Genomic DNA, 20,580 nt, shown 5'->3' with positions numbered 1-20,580 from the left:
CCTCGATTTGGGTTAGAATTGTGACGCAATCATGCACTAAATATTAAGAGAGGCGTATAGGCGCACGTCCACCACCACTTGCAGTGGCTGCGCCTAAGGCCTTGTTTTGGGTTTATATAGAATTGTGACGTAGTGACAAATAAATATAAAGAGAGGCATATTGCCAGCATTGCTGAGGTCAAACAATAGAAATGTGCAAGCGTGTATGTACCACCCACAACATTCAGCCAATGGTGTCTTCCTTTTACCTCAGTGAGGGCGCTGTATTACGTCATATTACCTGTACACAAAATTTAAAACGTAGGCCCAACAATTTCATAAAGCTAGGGCCTCACTTCATTAAGCCTATAAGTATAAAGCTAAGCAAAGACCAATCTTGCAATATATAAGTCACATAAACTGGTTAATACCAGCTAAAATTACATAATTTTCCATTGTTGCAACTGGTGCCCCACTAATGTTATACTTGGCAAAGAAATTTGCTAAGCAGTATTTTCTGCTTACAGCTTTATGAAATTGGGCCCTGTTCACACAAAATCTTGCTAAGCAAAGAAACCATGCTTGGCAGAAACAGGTTGCCAGCCTGAAATGCCTTGAAGTTCACATTGTTGCAACTGGCACCCTATTCATCTTTAAACCGTGTAAGTTTGTGGCTTTTGTGTTTTGTGTCACAAAAAAAGTATCCAAACACTTTAAAGACACTGGACACTATTGGTAATTGTCAAAGACCAGTCTTCTTACTTGGTGTATCTCAAAATATGCATAAAATAACAAACCTGTGAAAATTGAGATTGATTGATCGTTGAACATGCGAGATAACTATGAAAGAAAAAGCACCCTCGTCACACGAAGTTGTTTGCTTTCAGATGCTTGATTTCGGGACCTCAAAATCTAATTCTGAGGTCTCAAAATCAACTTCAAATATTTCAGTGGAAAATTACTTCTTTCTCGAAAACTACGTTACTTCAGAGGGAGCCGTTTCTCACAATGTCTCAAACATTCAACAGCTCTCATTGCTTGTTACCAAGTAAGATTTTATGCTAACAATTATTTTGAGTAATTAGCAATAGTGTCCACTGCCTTTAAGCAATATTGTCAGCTCGAGCAGCTCTATAAAATTGGGCCCCCGTTGCCGAGAGTTTTCCAAAACTTGACGTCAGCTACCTGCTGTAGTCACGGATTGCTGCGACTAACTCTTTCATGATGGACATCTTTTCCATGTGGTGTTGCTCTCTGGCGAGACTCTGCCTCTTCTCTTGCTCTCTTAAGAAGTCGATAAGTTTATCAATGTTACCGGAACTGTGGCGTACTACAGGGAGAATGTGAAAGTCAATATTTTAGAAATTAATTTTGATTTTGCACCGATGTGTGTTAGCACTGTATACTCAGTATAGTATAGTATACATTTAATAGATGTTAAATTTGCATCCGGGTTAAATTTGCACCTGGGATACAGAGTATTAATTTTGGTTTAACCCTTGCATCGATGTGTGTTAGCATTGTATACTCAGTACTTTTAACCGATTTAATAGATATAAAATTTGCATCTGGGATAAAGAACATTAATTTTGGTTTAACCCTTGCATCGATGTGTGTTAGCATTGTATACTCAGTACTTTTAACCGATTTAATAGATATAAAATTTGCATCTGGGATAAAGAACACTAATTTTGGTTTAACCCTTGCACCGATGTGTGTTAGCACTTGGTACTTTCCCAGTTTCAAAACATCAATTAAATCGTTGCAGCGGCTGCTAAGGATTCAAACTGCCTCTAGCTACCGGGCAATCTCGGTGGTCTAGTTGGTAAGGCACTGCTCCAGAACTGCGAAGGTCGTGGGTTCGAATCCCACCCTCCCAGTACTATGCGTGTAACTTCTTTTGACAGAACTCGGGAATGTCAATTCAGAGGTCAAGGGTTCAAATCCAGCTCTCGTCAATTTGTCTTTTGTTCAACTCAAAATTAATTGAAGCAATACCCTACCTTCGCTTCCTGTGAATGACTGAACAAAGGTCTCACTGCCACCGTGGTCATTCTCAACGCCTACATGTGTGAGTTTCGTCCTCTTTGGCTTTGGTTTTCTTGGGTTCTTGAAAACTGAAGAATAGAATACAATGAACAGTGTCAAGTCTGATGGTATAATCTTAAGCTGTGAATGCATCCAAAAGGCACATCAGTCAACCCTCCTACTATCTGACCGTTTAATATCATCAGTTTGGGTGTAGAATGATAAGCTATGCCAGCCTGCAATAGAACTTTATCATGCTGCCTCCATCTTGGTCATGTTCCTCGAATAACAATAATTTATGATAACCATTTTTTTGAAAAAGGGAACCAGACTGTTTTGTTTTTCCAGCCTTGGTTTGGTAACATTTATATCAATGAGAGAAATTCAAGATGGCAGCACCGTGATAAAGGTCTACAATATACCAAGTGGTTAATGCATCTTAACAGTACACAGTCAACCCTCCTACTGTCTGACCATTCAAAAACATCCACTGTGGTTTTATATAACATAAGCTATATGTCATCCTGCAAAATGATATCAAGTGGTGAATGCACAGCCGTAAGTTACAAAAGTTTTGCGACACCTTGTGAATATACCAAGCCACTTTACGTCAAAAAAATGAGTTAGCAAACACAGGGTGCCCTATTGGGTTGTGTCGCACTTGGTGATGATAGGCGAACACTTTACGCAGAAGTCAACCTTCCCACCCAAATACAGAAGGATATGAAAGGATCCGATAGGGTAAGGCGTTTACATGTGAGGGCAGAGATGTTTTTTTGTGATTGATTTAGCCGGGTAGCGTATGAGCTGCAAAAGGCTGTATATAATCCCCAGGGATCTGAGATGGTTTAAGGAATGATTTAAGGCCCAGTGACCAGGGGTCGATTTCACAAAGAGTTAGGATGAGTCCTAACTTCGGACTAGCCCTTGTAGATATTACAAACTTAAAGGCAGTGGACACTATTGGTAATTACTCAAAATAATTATTAGCATAAAACCTTTCTTGGTGACGAGTAATGGGGAGAGGTTGATGGTATAAAACATTGTGAGAAACGGCTCCCTCTGAAGTGCCATAGTTTTCGAGAAAGAAGTAATTTTCAACGAATTTGATTTCGAGACCTCAGATTTAGAACTTGAGGTCTCAAAATCAACCATCTAAACGCACACAACTTCGTGTGACTAAGGTGTTTTTCTTTCATTATTATCTCGCAACTTTGATGACCGATTGAGCTCAAATTTTCACAGGTTTGTTATTTTATGCATATGTTGAGATACACCAACTGTGGAGGCTAGCCTTTGACAATTACCAATAGTGTCCACTGCCTTTAAGGCTAGTCCTAAGTTAGGACGAACTTAGGACTGGACTAGTCCTAACTCTTTGTGAAATCCACCCAAGGGGTAATAATGTGAAGCGCTTTGGGATGCCCTTCTGGCGTGAAAAGCGCTATATAAAAACTAAATATTATTATTATTGTTTATGTTCACAAAGCCCTTCCCCAAATCTGACAGTCTTCATGATACGAACCTCTCTTCACTCTCTCTGGAGTCGAGCAAACAGACGGGCTTCCAATATCGCTGCCATCAGTGTTAAAGGAGCCTGGGTCCCCTGCAAAATCGAACGAATACAAAATGGTCAGCATTAATCAAGTCAAACGCAATACATTTTCAAACGCAAATCGGGGATGAGAAATTCAGATTCTTTTCTGAATTCAGACCTTTTTGTGTCTGCCTGGTGAAGAATATAATAAAATAGTGGTTATAGTTTCTTCAAGTATATCGAAATTGTACTCTTTGATCTACTAACTCTAGCATTGAGGATATTGTTCCCAAAAGCTTGCAATCTTCAACTCTAAGGGTAATTTGAACTGTGAAAATTATTTTAAAAAGTGATTCAACATTTCTTTCTGCGTTAAAATTGAGGATAAAATGTTAATAATGGACAAACAATGGACATTCACACATCAGGAAATGACTTTTCCTTTTACCCTTTCAGGTTTCAGTGGTAGGTCAAAAATTTGTGGAAGCTATGGACATTTATTTTGATCAAATTTTATGGTTCTGCATAATGTAAGCAAAGAATTAGCGCTTGTGGAAGCAGGGAACTCCGTGCTTACATCAAGCCTGTTTCACCGATTATCTTTGATTTTTTTTATTGTGTGCATGTATACTCCATGTTAGCACACATTCTTCGCTTAAAGGAACACGTTGCCTTGAATCGGACGAGTTGGTCTTTGAAAAGCGTTTGTAACCGTTTGTTATAAAATGCATATGATTAGAAAGATATTTTAAAAGTAGAATATAATGATCCACACAAGTATCACTCTAAATTGCATGGTTTTCCTTTTACCTCATCAACTAACACGGTCTGCCATTTATGGGAGTCAAATTTTTAGTTCGCAAAGTAAATGGAAAACCATGCAATTTCGAGGACAATTTGTGCGGATCATTGTATTCTACTTTTAAAACATCTTTCTAACCATATGCATTTTGTCACAAATGGTTACAAACGCTTTTCAAAGACCAACTCGAATGATCCAATGCAACGTGTTCCTTGAAACAGATAGCATACAAATTTGGCACATGCACAGTAAGCGGACAATGGTGATAGTAAGCTTAGAATTTGGCAGTAAGCAGAGCCATGAAATCAGGCCCTGCATGCAAAACCCCTACAGTACAACAAACATAACACAATTTTGCATTGGGTCACAAGAGTCCTTCAAGCCTCACTGTGGTTACACTGATTGGAATGGGAGAAAAAACAAGATGGCCGTCCCACATGATTATGGTTTATTTCGTTTGACAATTCAAAAACAAACATGCAGTGTGTTAGTATTATTTAGCGTTATCTACTTAAACGCATCCATTCTTGACCTGCAAAACAAACAGTCAGTCATTAAATTCTTGACATTTCACATTATTTACTTAACTAATCGATGAATAAGTTACTTTTTGCCTTTCCACCTCTGTCAGCTTTAACAAGATCGATTTTAGTTGTTTAGCCTGTAGTTCTGGTAAATCCATTTAAAAACAACCATGAGACAAACAGTGCTATAATGCTCGTTACACAAATTTGTAAACAAAATCTCGAAACACAGCGCACCAAAGCGAAAAACACAAGCAGTACAGCATCTTTCAAAAGAGTACAAAATCTTGTCAATGCCGCGCTGAAGAAAACCTGATGCTACCGTCCATTCTTTCTAATTGCCTTTTGCCACTCAACTTTGCTGAACCGAGGAGAAACTGCGACTTAAAAGTAGTTTCTTGTCTTTACATTAAGATTTAGATTTAATGAGCTTAATAAATAACAATATCCTAGTGGCTGGATCAAGACAATATGGTACAACTTGAGAAGAAAATTATAATACGGAATAAGACCACAGCAATAGAATGCCACCCCTAACAGGATGGATAATCATAACGTGTCATTGAATTGGTGAGCAGGGCGAGCGACCGGATTGGGTGGAAGCCCCCCACTAAAAGAAGGTACAACATTATTATCCTTTTAATAGAAGGAAATTTGCATTATTATACTTGTTCATCGAGCAAACATTGAGAGCATTCCTCTAACTTTCTCAACTCCCCATTCCTGTAACTTCATCATACAACCCCTAGCTGCTTATATCTGCTTCAAAACATAACAAGAGTCCTGCAGATTTTAGGAAAGGGTGCATAACTTATGTCATGTCATAAAACCACGCCACACAAAATACTGCAAAGCTTTGCCAGTGTCTCCGATTGCATTACACCAAAACTCTGTCTAACTTTTGCTTACTTTCTTTTCACATGCACCTTTAACCAACTTTCTGTAGTCGATCTGGAGTTAATTTATGTTCCGTGCGCACAAATCAGTGTGTCATGCATGCCTATGTCTATCCAATGAAACCATTGGATTTGGGAGACCAGTGCCTGTCTTTATCATTGCAGACTAAAGACAGGGGACCAGTCTAAGCATGGTACGGTAACCATGCCTGATGTAAGGGTAGAGGGTATACCCCCTATTGCTCCCATCATTATCTGCTTTTATTATTGCTTTGTGTACTATATTATGTTAAATCTATATTAATTTTATTGTGTACCCCAGATGTGGGGCAACAGATCTACGGATCATAGTATGTATTTGCTTTTGTTGTCCCTTGCCCATCTTGGGGTATATTGTCAATGTATTTTGTTTTGTACTGTTATGGCAAATAAAATAATAATAATAATAATAATAATAATAATAATAATAATAATAATAATAATAATAATAATAATAATAATAATAATAATAATAATAATAATAATAATAATAATAATAATAATAATAATAATAATAATAATACTTTAACACACTATTTTCCTGTTGTACAGATTTACCCCCCGAAACCCATCCCCACCGAGAGAAGAAAAAACAAAAAACAAAAAAACAAAAACAAAAACATAGCAAAAAACAAACCCAAAACAACCCTAAAACCTTCTTAAGAATTCCTTAGATTCCAAGCACACATTAATGACACAATAGGGGCAGGGGTGCACCATGCCCCATTTATAAAGCATGCAGTGAGCATACCCATCAACAACTTGGTCTAGCCATGCAGTGCAGTATTAAGGATTCACAGATAAGACAGAGGCTTTGAGAGAGCCATAACAGTCCAACAAGGTGGGCTAGCGTTAAAGGCAGTGGACACTATTGGTAATTACTCAAAATAATAATTAACATAAAACCTTACTTTGTAATGAGTATTGGTGAGAGGTTGATAGTATAAAACATTGTGAGAAACGGCTCCCTCTGAAGTGGAGTAGTTTTTGAGATTTTCGATTTTGAGGTCTTGAAATAAAGTGTCACGAATTCGTGTGACAAGGGTGTTTTTCTTCCATTATTATCTTGCAAATTCAACGACCAATTGAGCTCAAATTTTCACAGGTTTGTTATTTTGTACATATGTTGAGATACACCAAGTGAGGAGACCGGTCTTTGACAATTACCAAACGTGTCCAGTGTCTTTAATATAGATACCTTTTAGTGTCTTCTCAAAAAGAGAATTATCCTCCACTGAGAACACTTCCTCAGTGTAAGAATGGATCTCTCTTAGCGACTTTCCAGGAGTTTCGTTGTTTCTCTTGTCGCGCATGTATTTGTGGTGTAGACTCTTGACCTTCAGTCGACACGCCTCTGAGCTCTTCTTGATCTTGGCGTGACGGTTGTATACCAGCGCCACCTTGTGCCATTTCTGCTTGGCGTGATCTCGATATCGGACGTAGCACTGGAGAAGAGCTTGCTCGGACCGGTTCGTCCAAGCACCTGAAAATGAACATTGAAAATTGAAAACATGGGCTCAATTGGTCACTGAAGTTGCAAGAAAATAATGAAAGAAAAAACACCCTTGTTGCACAATTGTGTGTGCTTTCAGGTTCCTGAGGGTGCTTCAGGCCTGAAGTCTTTCTCAGATTTAAATATTGAGTAGTTACGTCTTTTAAATATTGAGTAGCTACGTCTTTTTCAAAAACTAAGTTATTTCAGAGGGGGTCATTTCTCGAAAAGTTGCATACAGTCAATAGCTCTTCGTTGCTCGTAACCAAAAACTTTTTTATGCTAATATATATTTTGCAGTAAATTACCAAATGTGTCCAGTGCCTTCAAGGCAAACATGAACATCACCCAGTAGGCATAATGAGGGGATCCCAAAGCCAAAATGGGTGATTTATTTTCTACCGTCCAGGGAAAAGAAGAAACACTTTGTACCTCTCTTCAATTCCTCCTCTTCTTCTGGTTCATCAGGCACGATGATGGTTTCATCATCGGGCTCCTCCCCCGCAATGGACTGCATCCACTTCACTGTTGACAAAAAAACAAGGTTCACAGTTCACAGGCCTGGAATTTCATCTGTGAGAGGGCAATGTCATTTTTACTTTCAAAAGGGCACTTTCATTGAGAAACTTTTGAAACTTTTGAAGGGCACCAAGGCCAAGACCAGGGCAAAGGAGGCAATGAAAAAAGTTCACAGTTCACAGGCCTGGAATTTTATATGTGAGAGGGCAATGACATTTTTACTTTCAAAAGGGCACTTCCAGTGAAAAATCTTAGAGTCTATGGGAAACTTTTGAAGGGCCACCAAGGCCAAGACCAGGGCAAAGAAGGCCATGGCCTGCGTGAAGTTCCAGGCCTGAGTTCAAGTGGTTTTGAACTCTAACCCCTTAGTGTCTTTGGCTAGGGGACCATGCTCCGAATCCTCCAGTTTATGGCAGTAAAAATACAAGGGAAAAGAATTGACCAGTTTTTAGTCCACTATGATTGTTTTTAGTCAACCATCTTCCATCTATAATAGATGTTAAATTTACAACAGGGATAAAGATTTTTTTTTTTACCCATACACCGATGTGTGTTTGCACTGTATACTCAGTAATTTGCCTCTATTATATCGTTGCGGTACCCGATGCCAAAACATAGGATTCAAACTGCCCCTAGCTACCGGGCAACCTCGGTAGTCTAGTTGGTAAGACACTGCTCTAGAATTACAAAGGTCGTGGGTGTGAATCCCAATCGAGTAATATGTCTGTGAAATTTTTACCACAGGACTCAGGAAAGTACTGAGTATACAGTGTTTACACACGATCGGTGTATGGGTAAAAAATTTTTTTTTAAATAATCTTCCGTCTAGCATAAACTTAAAGGATTTAGGTACTTTTTCAAAATGTCCATAGATTTACATAAAACTTACAGGGTTTGAAGATAATGATAGTGGAAAGCTTCCCTTCAAATATTACTTACTGAGGTGCTGTAGTTTTTGAGAAATGAGTAAAACAATGTCATGAATATACGTTTGTAAATGATTAAAATAATTTTCGTCTCATGAGACGAAAATCATTTTCATGACATTGTTTTACTCATTTCCCAAAAACTACAGCACCTCAGCACGTAATATTTCCAGGGAAGCTTTCTACTATCATTATCTTCAAACTGTGTAAGTTTAGTGTAAATCTGTGGACATTTGTGGACGTTTTTTGTCCTACAAAAGTTACATAGACCCTTTAAGAAAGCAAACACTGTATCATAAATGGATCTTCCCAAATGAATAACCTACCGTTACCTTGGTACACGCCCCTCGTATTCTTGGCGCCATCTATAGGGCTGTCTCTCTTTGACTTTTCTGATGAAAAACAATGATCCGTTAACAAGAAAACACACATAAAATGTAGACGTTTCAAATAAGAAATATTTTGTTAAAAAAGAAATTTAGCACAGGTACTTTGAAAAACAAATACCCCCTAACTGCTAATACCCTGCTAAAAACTGCTAAAATATAAGTTGTAAAGAACTCAGCTCATTTTAATCAGATTACAGTTCGCCTTTACAAATGCGGTGTAATTATTATTATTACTACATGTATTAACACAAAAACTTTCTAAAGCTGCTTCATGATGGCTGTCATTTTGTATTTTACCTTTTATTTTTTAAATGAGGGAAACTGTTGACACATCATTCTTTCTATATCATGCTGGAGAAAGGTTACCTATGACGTTACATATATTACCTATGATGACGTCATGGTCATATCACTTGTTAGCGATAATAATTTCCACAACAGGTGCGTCAAGTGATCAGTTTCCTAGCTCAATAAAATGACCCGTTGGGTTCACATCACTTTCCTTACTAACTCCTAACACATTTCTAATTTTTGTGTGGCAAAACGCAAAGAACGGACGGATGCTACAGGCTTTCACGACGACAAATTTATCAGTGTCTGAGCCAGGACGTTGACATTTTTAATCGCATTTTGCTACGCTTAACTGGTAAGGCCTTTTGGATGCGGATTTTAACACTGTTTTGCTGTTCATCGGTTAAGCATCCTGACCCTAAAGCTCAAACTGTTGAACTGTTGAACTCCAATTGCAGTGTAGAGCTTAACCAGTTTACAAGTGAAGTCCTCAGTCCAACAGAATCAAACAAAACATAAAAATGGATTTTGATGGGATGGGGATGGTTAACACTATGTTCGAATTGTACTGCTGGTCTGCGGAAGGAACAATTCAGTCGAACACCTGTGAAAAATGTGCCACAAAAGGAAACGGGGTTAATTCAATTGATTGAATTAGTTTTTTTTACCTTCATCTTCCACTTCTTCCGCAAACGCATCCTCGAATAATTCATCCATGCGTATCATCAGGTTTCCCGGAGTACTATTGTGTCTTTTCTGCTTGATGTAGCGATTTTTCAAAGTCTTTATCTTGAGGCGGCATTCCAGTTTGGTTTTCGTAACGTGCATCTTTTCTTCAAAAAGTTCTGCAATCTTTTCCCATTTTTTGACCTCTTCGCGGCACTCAATGTACAACAACATCAATGTTTTCTCAGCTGACTGACTCCAACCTGAAAGGAAGGGTCAACAATTGAAAAGATGAATCGAAATTTGATTTTATTTAAAAGGTAAACATTGTTTTCTGTTACTGTAAAATTGAGCAAATTCAAGAGATTTTATTGATTTATTTAGTATATATTTTTTCATTCTGGTTGTGAAGCCAATGGTTCTCAGAATAGCAGACCTAATCACGATACTAGCCAAAGATGACAAAGACAAAAGTTTCAGTTTTATATTTGGGAGGAAAACCCAAGGGAATAATGATTGCACCCTTTGAGATGCATCAATCAGCAGCACGCGTGGACTGATTTAGAGTGCAAAATTTTGCTTTCAGACTTTTTAAAAATTTTTTTTATCCTAACCAGTAATGAATAATACCTTTGGAAGTGTCGTGGCCGAGTGGTTAAGAGCACCGAATTCAAACTCTGGTGTTTCTGATCAGCAGAGTGTGGGTTCGAATCCCCAGCCGTAAGCAAGACACTTTACCATTGCTTCGTCTTTCGGATGGGACGTAAAGCCGTTGGTCCCGTTGTGTAACGCATGTAAAAGAACCAAGTGCACTTATCGAAAAGAGAAGGGGTTCACCCCGGTGTTCCTGGTTGTGGCTGCTTAATGCGTCGTAGCACCTTGTAATTCCTTATAAGTGCTACATAATTGGGTCTCAGAATCCATCACTGCAATAACCTATCTTTCTGAAAGTTTGTATATACTCAGCACCTCGAGTACCTTGTTTGGTAGATACGTGCGCTATATAAGACTGCGATATTATTAAAACAAGAAACAAACAAACAGACAAATAAACAAACCTCGTTTCCATTTCTCTGGTGATTTCTCTCCATGAAGCCTTTTGTAAGTTTCTACACTCATTTTCCTACTCTTTTCTGATGATTAAAAAACAGTTGAACAATGTTCAATAATTCGTATACAAATTTGTCAATAGTTACAGGTTAATCAAACGTCAGAACGGTAGAAATGTTCTAATTGGATCGGATAAGTAATCCAGTGTGCGCTTTTGGACCCTTCCGTTGGACTGTCGGATCTTTCCAATACTATTGCTCACATTCACTCATGTAGAATGGCTCCCAACGATGCAGTCTTTTCCTGGCAGATCAATGGATTGTGGGTGAGCGCCCCTGGGAAACGTTATTTTGCGTCTAGAACGTGCCCAACTTTTGAGTTACTCCATAAATTGCTTTATCTGCGAGGGAAAACTCAAATGAAAAACTGCTTAACAGCCAAGTGTTATAAATGCACAAAAAAACACAAAAACAAGACTGCCGAACTCATCCATTCATAAGTTTACCAATACTCAAACTAGTGGCCTTGGGTCTATAGTCCAGTTGAAAATTTGAGCCCTGTGGTTCAATAAGGGAAAACGGCCGTTTAAAACAGGCAGGGTTGTTGCCGTGAGATATCTTAAATGCCTTTTTGGTTAAAAGGAGTAACAAGGTAAGATACTCTGTAAAACTTATCTGCTCTGTACGTAGGTGTGTTGCACGTTTTTAGATATGCATTTGAGACAATTTTCGGATATGCATTTGTGCGCGTATGGTGCAAGACGCTTTTCATTTTCCTTTCACACAAAGTGCCCCCATCGCCCGTAACGAGAAACGTTGTGCATCAAGACTAGCATGTAGTATCCGAAAACAACGCTCCAGGTGGTTATTATCAACCGTTTAAACACCCCCACGTGAGACGCTCTCCACCAATAGGAATAGCGAAACTGTCTGAGGTATTTATTAATAAGTATTTCGAGGCATGCAATGGGCTGAAGCAGTCAGTTTATAAGATGAACTGATACTTACCATTAGAGGGGCTTACAGGTACTGCAGTTGTCGTTGTTGTTTCCACCTCTGTGTAACTGCTTGCGTCAATCATTTCACTTGTTTCTGCAGCCAACTGTAAAGCCTGAAAAGCAAGGGGATCTGTAAGAAAAAAGAATGAATAACTTCAAAAACATGGTCCATTTTCTATAGTAATACTTTAATAATAAACAATGCAACTCGTACATAAAAAAGGGGGGGGGAAGAGAACACAAAATTACTTTGGTCGATGATAAACTTACAAAACAATGAGCATTATAAATAGAGAGTTCTCGAAAGGATTTTATCTTAATTTAAAGGAAATTTGGGTCTTGGCTGTCAGTTGCGCTTACAGGGCAGTTTCGTCCAACAATTTTGCATAGCAAAATATTGAGGCTAAACAAGTTTTTTGCACAATACTGAGTAGCAAATGACGACTTTTAAGTAGCAATTGATATAATTGCAACTGCTTTAAGCCCGGTTCATACTTCCTGCGAGTGCGAATGCGAAGCGAATTTGGCGTAAATTTGACGTCCTAACCCTCATTTCGCAGCGATATTCGCAAGTGAGTTGAGCAAAGTTGAACTGCTGCGAATTATTTGTTGCAAATTTGTGACGTCAACATTCGTATCGCATTCACATTCGCAGGAAGTATGAACCGGGCTTTACAAGGAAAACCATTCTCTGTCAAGCATTCTCATTTTACTAAAGCAGCAAAGTTTGAACTTAAAAGTGGTTCAATGACCAATCAATGAAAGGTATTTGAGAAAATTCCCGATTTAAACAGAATGCTTTCAACAAATGACGATCTTTGCCATTTAGTAATGACCCACTTTACACTGTGTGTGGATTTGAAACGCTTTTAAGAATACTTTTGTCAAATCTTCAAGGTAATGTTTACAATAATTATTTATTGCTTTCTTATTTTGTATATATCCAACATCAAAATTAGTCTCTATACCAGGATGAATAGGAAAATAGAAACTAAGTTTTAAATGTAGAGAAAAACCACTGAGCAAACCTTATCCCTGAGAAAACGTTTGAGTGTCAGGACATGTTTTCTGTGAATGAAAAAACTTTCTTTGGCGTTGAAAAAGCATTTGAGAGGTTTCATTTCTCATTTCTTAAAAGTACTTTTTGTCTACCTTTATTTTGACAAGTTCAGTGTCAACATGGTCAAGGGATTTGGTTCTTTTGCTTTTATGTTATAGTACTTGTTGTTAATTAAAGGACCCCTGGCAAAGTTCTGAAACTACAAGACCCGGGAAAGTTGTCTAGTGGGTATTTTGAGCCCATAAAAAAAGCATTCCCGGAGAACTTACCGCCTTGTTCCAGACGATCTCTCAGTTCTTTGTCCACCATGACGTTGTGTATTACTCTGTTGTCACTCAGTGTAACATCGAGACTGTATTCTTGACTGCAAAGGGCAAGAAAAGAAATAAAATGGGTGTGATTGCACAAAAACTGAAAACTGCGAACAAATTTGGTGCCGGTATCCAATGTTAGATTACTTTTAGGGTAATTTACATGAACACACAACTCTAAAACTAGAGATTTGGACTAGGGCCTAGAAGTTTGGACACGGCTTGGTTGGTACCCATGTCTTCCTTTTTTTGATTGATTGTTGGTAGTCAGTTCACATTTATATAGAAAATTTTGAGGAAATATTCTATTGTGAAATCTTTTGTACCAATCAGAACAAAGATTTCTTTGATTGGTGTACAATCTTCACAGGTTAGGAATGGAACCGAGTACGAATGGCACATTTAAAAATACTTCTTAATGTTCACTTTACAGCCAATCAATCCCAGGCCATTTATGTTGTTTTCTTTTTAGGCAACACTTTTTAAATGGAACAAAGGTCAAGGACTAATTTGTTATTTTGGGTTAAAATTTCCGTATCCGGCTGCCTCTTTTTCAAATTTCATTCATGATTATGATTATGAAAACTGTTATATATATTTTACTCAAAAGAGATTTGGGTCCATGCTTTTGGCAACGCCTCGAGAGAAGAAGTAGCCGTCTGATATAGAAATAGTTCCTTTTTCCTTTGATATTTACAATACTTAACAGCTCTGAAATGTAAACGAAAAGACTGGGGACTCAGACAAAATATTAGTTACTTCCTTGGTGAAGTTGTTCTCGTACTCCCCTGCGAAAAAAATTCCTCTATCCAACCATGGAGGAATAATATCCTTCCCCCATGATCCAACTGTTACCTTTTCACTTCAGTTGGATATTTAGTTAACAAAAACAACTTCTCATAATTTCATATTATTTTGTAGCAAAACCAATATTTTTGAGGGATAAGTTTCCATGACACTAACAGTGCCACCACTTTTTTCGTTATTTGATGAGTGAAAAAGTGGTGGCAGGATACAGAAAGTAATCAAATAAGACACAAACAAAATATTGTTTTTCAAAATAAATGAAAAGGTGGGCAGCCGTGGGATGCAGACATTTTACCTACTGCACCTCTTCCAGACCAATCCAGTAGTACTAACTCGTACGTAACCCAGGTCAAAATTCCAGTTGAACCCAGTTAACTGGGGTCAACTGGTTCAACTGGATAGTGACCAAAGTCATCCATTTTCCATATTAACCAACTGGTTTGGACTAGGTTTAACTGTGTTCATCTAGGTTTAAATTATAAACCAGTTGGTGTCTGTCCATTTTCCATATTAAACCAACTGGTTTTAACTGTGTTTAACTAGTTTATCAACTGGTTTTCAACTAGTTCCAGTTAAATCCAGTTTAACTAGGTTCAACTAGAATTTCGACCTGGGAAGTAGACTATTAATACATTTTTCTTTTGTTTGCCCAAATCATGTGACATTAATGATTAATTGCTCATATACTATAATAAGTCATGCGTCATACTCTAGTCATAAATAATCATATCTTTCCAATTTTATTTTAAAATTAAAAAGGAAAGGGCAATTCAATTGCGACAAAACTCACTGAAAATTATCAAACTTGTTACTGTTAGTGTTAGTTGTATTGTACATTTAATACTGAAATTGAATGTGTAGCGTATATTGAATTGGATGCTTCATCTCCTGTCTGTCCCTGTGTAGCTGTGGACCTTGAAAACATCAATTTCTAAGATGCTGACTATGTAATACCCACTGACTGTGTCACTGTCAGCAGACTGCGTGTTTTTTTTTCAGTTTGCCTGGAATAATTTAGCCCCACTTGTGTGGCCAAGGATAGCTGAATCCTTATTCAGCTATCCTTGGCCACACAAGTGGGGCTAGGAATAATTCTCTGGTGTTTTCCTCCCAAATATAAAACTGAAGTTTCTTCATATCGACAATAGTCTTCTCATCTAGTTTTGTTTACTCCTCTTAGTCTTAAGTAAATTCACTAGTATTACTATTAAATATTAAAGAGCGTTGAGAATTATCCAGATTCAGATCATCATCATGATGAACATGTTTGACAACAGCAACACACATACAACCAAACAACACAAGTTCTGTAATTCATGTTTTCAGCAGGCTTTATATTTTATCTTTTATTTTTTTAGCGGGAACACGCCAACGCCAACAACAACATGGCCAAGCTGACGCTCAGGCTTCATGACTAGGCCTAATTAATAAGCCTAAATGAACAACATGAAGATGCCCCACTCAGAAAGGATTCACGTGATAAAAAGTTCCGACTATGTTTTTCGTGATGTTAAATATTTTGAGACCCAAATACCGGGTACAGTTCGTTTTAAAACTTACTTTGGTAGCTCTGTCACTGCATTAACGATCGCCGCCATCTTTGCAAATAAGACAAACCGAGGGTGAACTTTGGTCAAATACCGAACATGACCGTCGTTTAATAACGCATTCACGCTGTCTTAAAAAAAATAGAGAGAAGCGTCTCTAGCTCGCGCGGCCCGCGCTTCTGCCGCCGTGGTCGATTTCATTAATTTTACTGCGGGAGCAGTCAAGTGTGGACGTTGACGCTCGTTGACGAACATTAAAAGGTTTGCTTGATTTTGAGGGTCGAGTTGGTCACGTCGTGCCGGGGATCAGCAGGAATTTCTGTAGACTCGATTTCAAGTCTGAGATCGTTGTTATCAGCATCAGCCACGCTAAACTCCCCGCAGTTTGGGTAGAGCCATAATCCACAAGAGGGCGCTTTTTTGGCAAATAATTATGAATCAATATTCAAAAACAAACAAACAGTACTCAGAAGTCTCACAGCTTTTAACAGTTAAGGCACTTGACGGGGCCTGGGGACTCCCCGATACATAAAATTGAGTAGAAGCGAAACTTTAAGAGTAAATTTTAATTATTAAAATAATTAATTTTCCTTTTAAAAAATTGTAAGACTTCTAAAGTATATTGTTCATGTTTCTCCATACACTATTGTTTGTAGGAGATGCGACTCCATTCCACAGAACAGTACTAGTTTGAGGGGACCAAACCAAATATTGTACCCAAGTTCACAACTTGTTCCCAAGCGAACTCTGGTCAAGTCCTTATTTCACTGTACAGAGCACAGAAGAGTCCATACATGCCCAGCCCCCTAAAAGCGTTCGTACAGTCAGTGACAGACATTAAAACGAAACTGTGACAAACTTTTTATTGATTGTATTCATGCAAATTTTATTTCTACTATTAAATGAGAACATAATCCTTTCTCCTGAAGTCGATCAGAGCTTACAGATCAAAACATTGGGTCGGTAACTACCGTTTAATTTCAGGCCAACGCGCAAAAGAGATTCACATGGTGTTCCACAAAACTTTCTTGGGTACATAATTATTGAACATTCTAAATTAAGGGTTTACTCAAAGTATAACAATTTTTTTTTAACTGTTCTAGTGCTACTACAAGAATAATAGCGCCCTCTAGCAGAAACAAGGTTTGTTCATGACTAGTCAAGATTACACAACTGGAGCGTCTTGAGGCCAAGACTACTGTCAATCAGCAAAATGAGGATGCGGCATGCTCTTGGTAGGGATGCCCTTATATAGCAATTTCCAGTAGCAAACGCTAAAGCCATATCATAGCCATGACCCCCTGCATGAGGCTTAAAAATACTTTCTAAGTAATGAGCGATGATTTTATAGAAGTTAATAGGCAATGAATATTATGCAATAAAAAAAAAATTCCCCCACATATAAAACTAATAACTATATTAAAATTGCCTCTAGTGGGAAATCTAAGGTCTAGTGGTATGAAGACATTTGCTACAGATCTGCAGCTCTGTAAAGGTTGTGGGTTCTTTTGCAACCGTATCAGAACCCCTACTTCAGCCAACCAATGATTGGCAAAAAGACAGGCATCATTCACTATTAACAACAGTTAACTATTTTGAACAATAATGCTATCAAATTAACACCATAAAATACTGATATAAATTTACCCAAAACAGCTTTTGCTGTTATACTAAAAAGAGATCATGACCTCTAATGTTCATATAAGTCAATAAATTAAGAAATAATAACTCTGACTATAGGTTAAAATGAGATCTAGGTGTTACAGGAGTTACACAAATAATGCAGGACGATTCCACTAGTTACTGGATCCTCAGTAAGGCAAAAAGTTTGATTGGCAGGGAGGGGTTTTGAACAAAACAAACTAGCAAAAGCTGTCGGCAAACCATCTGGACTCCCCAAACAATCTCAAAGAACAGCTCATGTTTGTACAATTGTGAGCACAAAGTATACAAGTAAACTTATTGTTCACCCTCAAATAACACACACCAAAAACAAATTTGATCCCACCCTTAGATAATTATGGAACGGTCCAGTGTAGGTAATCAAGTACTTTCCCCTAGGGCATTGCACTCTACAGTGGATTCATGTGCCATTTTAGTGTCACAAACGTCTTGCCACGAACCAACATGGTTACTTCACATAAGTAAGAATTGCAGAAAACCCGTTTTCCCCTTTACATTTATACAGCACCTATATTTGTGTACAAAAAGCACTCCAAAATAAACATGCTTTATCAGCATTTCTAAAGAAATTAAAATCAACTACCTTTGGTTTTGTTTTTTGTGTTTTGAAAACCTCCTTACCATTATATTTAGGTTTCACACAAAATATTTCAAATGACACATAATCATACAACCTTGCATTGGAGTAAATTTCTAATAATTACATACACATCTTATGTATATTTTTCATTTTTATGTAACGTACATAGATCCTTGTCATTTAGCCTCACTTGTCATACTTTTTTTGGCCATCGACATTGTTCCGACACTCCCAAAAGTTGACATAGGAGTCTGTTTTGTATGTTTGGCAAGTTACTTTGCCTGTACCAATAGATTTTACTACGAGTGCCAAATGTATTGATTGCTTAATGCATTCTAAAAGTTCTTATTAAACATGCGTATGGCTATGAATGTCAAACACGCTTAAATAAATTAGAAATTCTATGAACAAATATCAAATGACAAGGATCCATGTTTGGGATATACATGTATAAACCAAAATCGTATAATAATTTATTGTAAAAAAAGGGAGAAAAAAAAAAAAGATATACAATAAATCCTGCCATGCAGAGTTTCCCGATAGGTAATTCTCCTAATAAGTGTTTAATACTGCATTAAATGAACATCTCTCTTTGGTCTATAGATCGATATTTAATGCTTCAGTCGATAACTGCATAATTTCAGTGACTTCGTTCCGTCCATGCAGTTAGGGGTCGACCAACGATGTCACCAAGAAGTGGGGGCTCTGCTTACCGCCACATTCTGCGATTACCAATCTCCATTTACTGTGCAACTGCCGCACTTCTGGGGCCATCTTCATAGAGCTGCTTAAGCAACAAATTTGCTTAAGCACGAAAATAGCTCGCTTATTTTACACATGTTACTGGCCAAAATTTCCTGCCATATACATTGCTTATGACTTGTATTAAGCTGGTGTTTACTTAGCATTACAATTGAGTGGAGTCTTGGCCGGTAATCTGATTTTACTAAGCAATGGAATTTTTGCTCAAGCAAAATTTTTGCTTAAGCAGCTCTATGAAATTGGGCCCTGGGCTAGCTGAGTATTAGCAAAGAATGCCTAGAAATTTGGAGTACGCACATTCTTTGCTTACCGTAAGCACAGCCAAGAAATAGGCCCCTAGTTGGGCACACTATATATGAACATTAAAAGGTTCGACTCTCTACACGACCTTCAAAATGTTGTAATCTTTGAACGAACCCGCTAAATTATCTCTAATCCTTTCTACTATCTTACCAATGATTAAATTAAAAAATTGCACACAGAGGATCACTCAATTGGTATCCACACTTAGGTGAATTAATTTATAGCCCATTTTATAGAGCTGTTAAAAAAAAAGATTTAGAAAAAATGTTAGAAAAAAAATTGGTTCGCTCAAGTGTTCCTGGTTTGATTGGCTGCATATTGCACCACAGCACCTTGTAAACGATTTGCCAAATTGTGTGAATTTTGTCAAACAGGGGGTTATTTCACCAAGATAGTCCCAACTTGTCTTAGGACTTGGTAACGAGCAATGGAGAGCTGTTGATAGTATAAAACATTGTGAGAAATGGCTCCCTCTGAAGTAACAGAGTTTTTGAGAAAGGTTTAATTTCTCACTAAAATGTTTGAATTGAGACAAGCATCTGATGAAAGCACACAGCTTGTGCGACAAGGGTGTTTTTTTCTTCCATTATTCTCTCGCATCTTTGACGACCAACATTTTCACAGGTGTGTTATGATTTTATGCAATGCTGAGATACACCAAGTGAGAAGACTGGTCTTTGACAAAGGTGTCTAATGCCTTTAATGGTGGGTTGAATATTTTTTTTCTAAAACTTGTTACATTGTCTTCCGTAAATCAAACCAATGTTCTAGCTTTTGAGTAGAAAAAAAAACATGCAATAAACAAGGTCATAAAACCAAGGATTACTTTGTCTAATTACTTTTTAATAATGATAAAAAGACTAAAAACACACAAGTCTCTCAGGGTAACTGGTCAGATAAAAACCAGATTACATTGTCAGGGTTAAACAAAGAGGTGGACTTTTCACAAGTACAAATGTTACACAATGTCCTATAGACCCATAAGCTCCCATATTATGGAAAATGGGCGTCCGTTAACTTTAACAGCCGATATCTATGGCCAGTGTCAAAGTTATCTTAAAGGAACACGTTGCCCTGGATCGGACGAGTTGGTCTTTAAAAAGCGTTTGTAACCGTTTTTTATTAAATGCATATGGTTGGAAAGATGTATTAAAAGTAGAATACAATGATCCACACAAATTTGCCTCAAAATTGTGTGGTTTTCCTTTTACTGTGCGAACTAACACGGTCGGCCATTTATGGGAGTCAACAATTTGACTCCCATAAATGGCCGACCGTGTTAGTCGACAAGGTAAAAGGACAAGCGTGCAATTTAGAGGCATGTTTGTGTGGATCAATGTGTTCTACTTTTACAACATCTTTCTACCCATATGCATTTTATAACAAACGGTT

At 37.7% G+C, this 20,580-nt stretch overlaps 1 protein-coding gene across 2 annotated transcripts; it reads right to left on the bottom strand.

Annotated features, from left to right (window-relative positions):
• Positions 1-1,056: 1,056 nt before the first annotated feature.
• On the bottom strand, positions 1,057-16,019 carry LOC117304306. Of its 2 annotated transcripts, none has more exons than XM_033788683.1 (11): positions 15,874-16,019; positions 13,465-13,559; positions 12,146-12,265; positions 11,147-11,221; positions 10,091-10,351; positions 9,069-9,134; positions 7,730-7,822; positions 7,004-7,288; positions 3,533-3,613; positions 1,983-2,096; positions 1,057-1,309 (listed from the first exon to the last, which is right to left on the bottom strand). In XM_033788683.1, the coding sequence occupies exons 1-11, from the start codon at positions 15,909-15,911 to the stop codon at positions 1,161-1,163; spliced, it is 1,377 nt and encodes a 458-aa protein (XP_033644574.1). In that variant the 5' UTR covers positions 15,912-16,019; the 3' UTR covers positions 1,057-1,160. The 2 variants fall into 2 exon arrangements, with proteins under 2 accessions (XP_033644574.1, XP_033644575.1); XM_033788684.1 differs by having other exon boundaries at positions 9,075-9,134; positions 15,874-16,018.
• Between the last annotated feature and the right edge of the window lie 4,561 nt (positions 16,020-20,580).

Source organism: Asterias rubens, chromosome 21 (assembly GCF_902459465.1).
Source record: "Asterias rubens chromosome 21, eAstRub1.3, whole genome shotgun sequence".
NCBI classification, from domain to species: domain Eukaryota; kingdom Metazoa; phylum Echinodermata; class Asteroidea; order Forcipulatida; family Asteriidae; genus Asterias; species Asterias rubens.
This window is presented reverse-complemented; position numbering and strand designations above follow the sequence as displayed.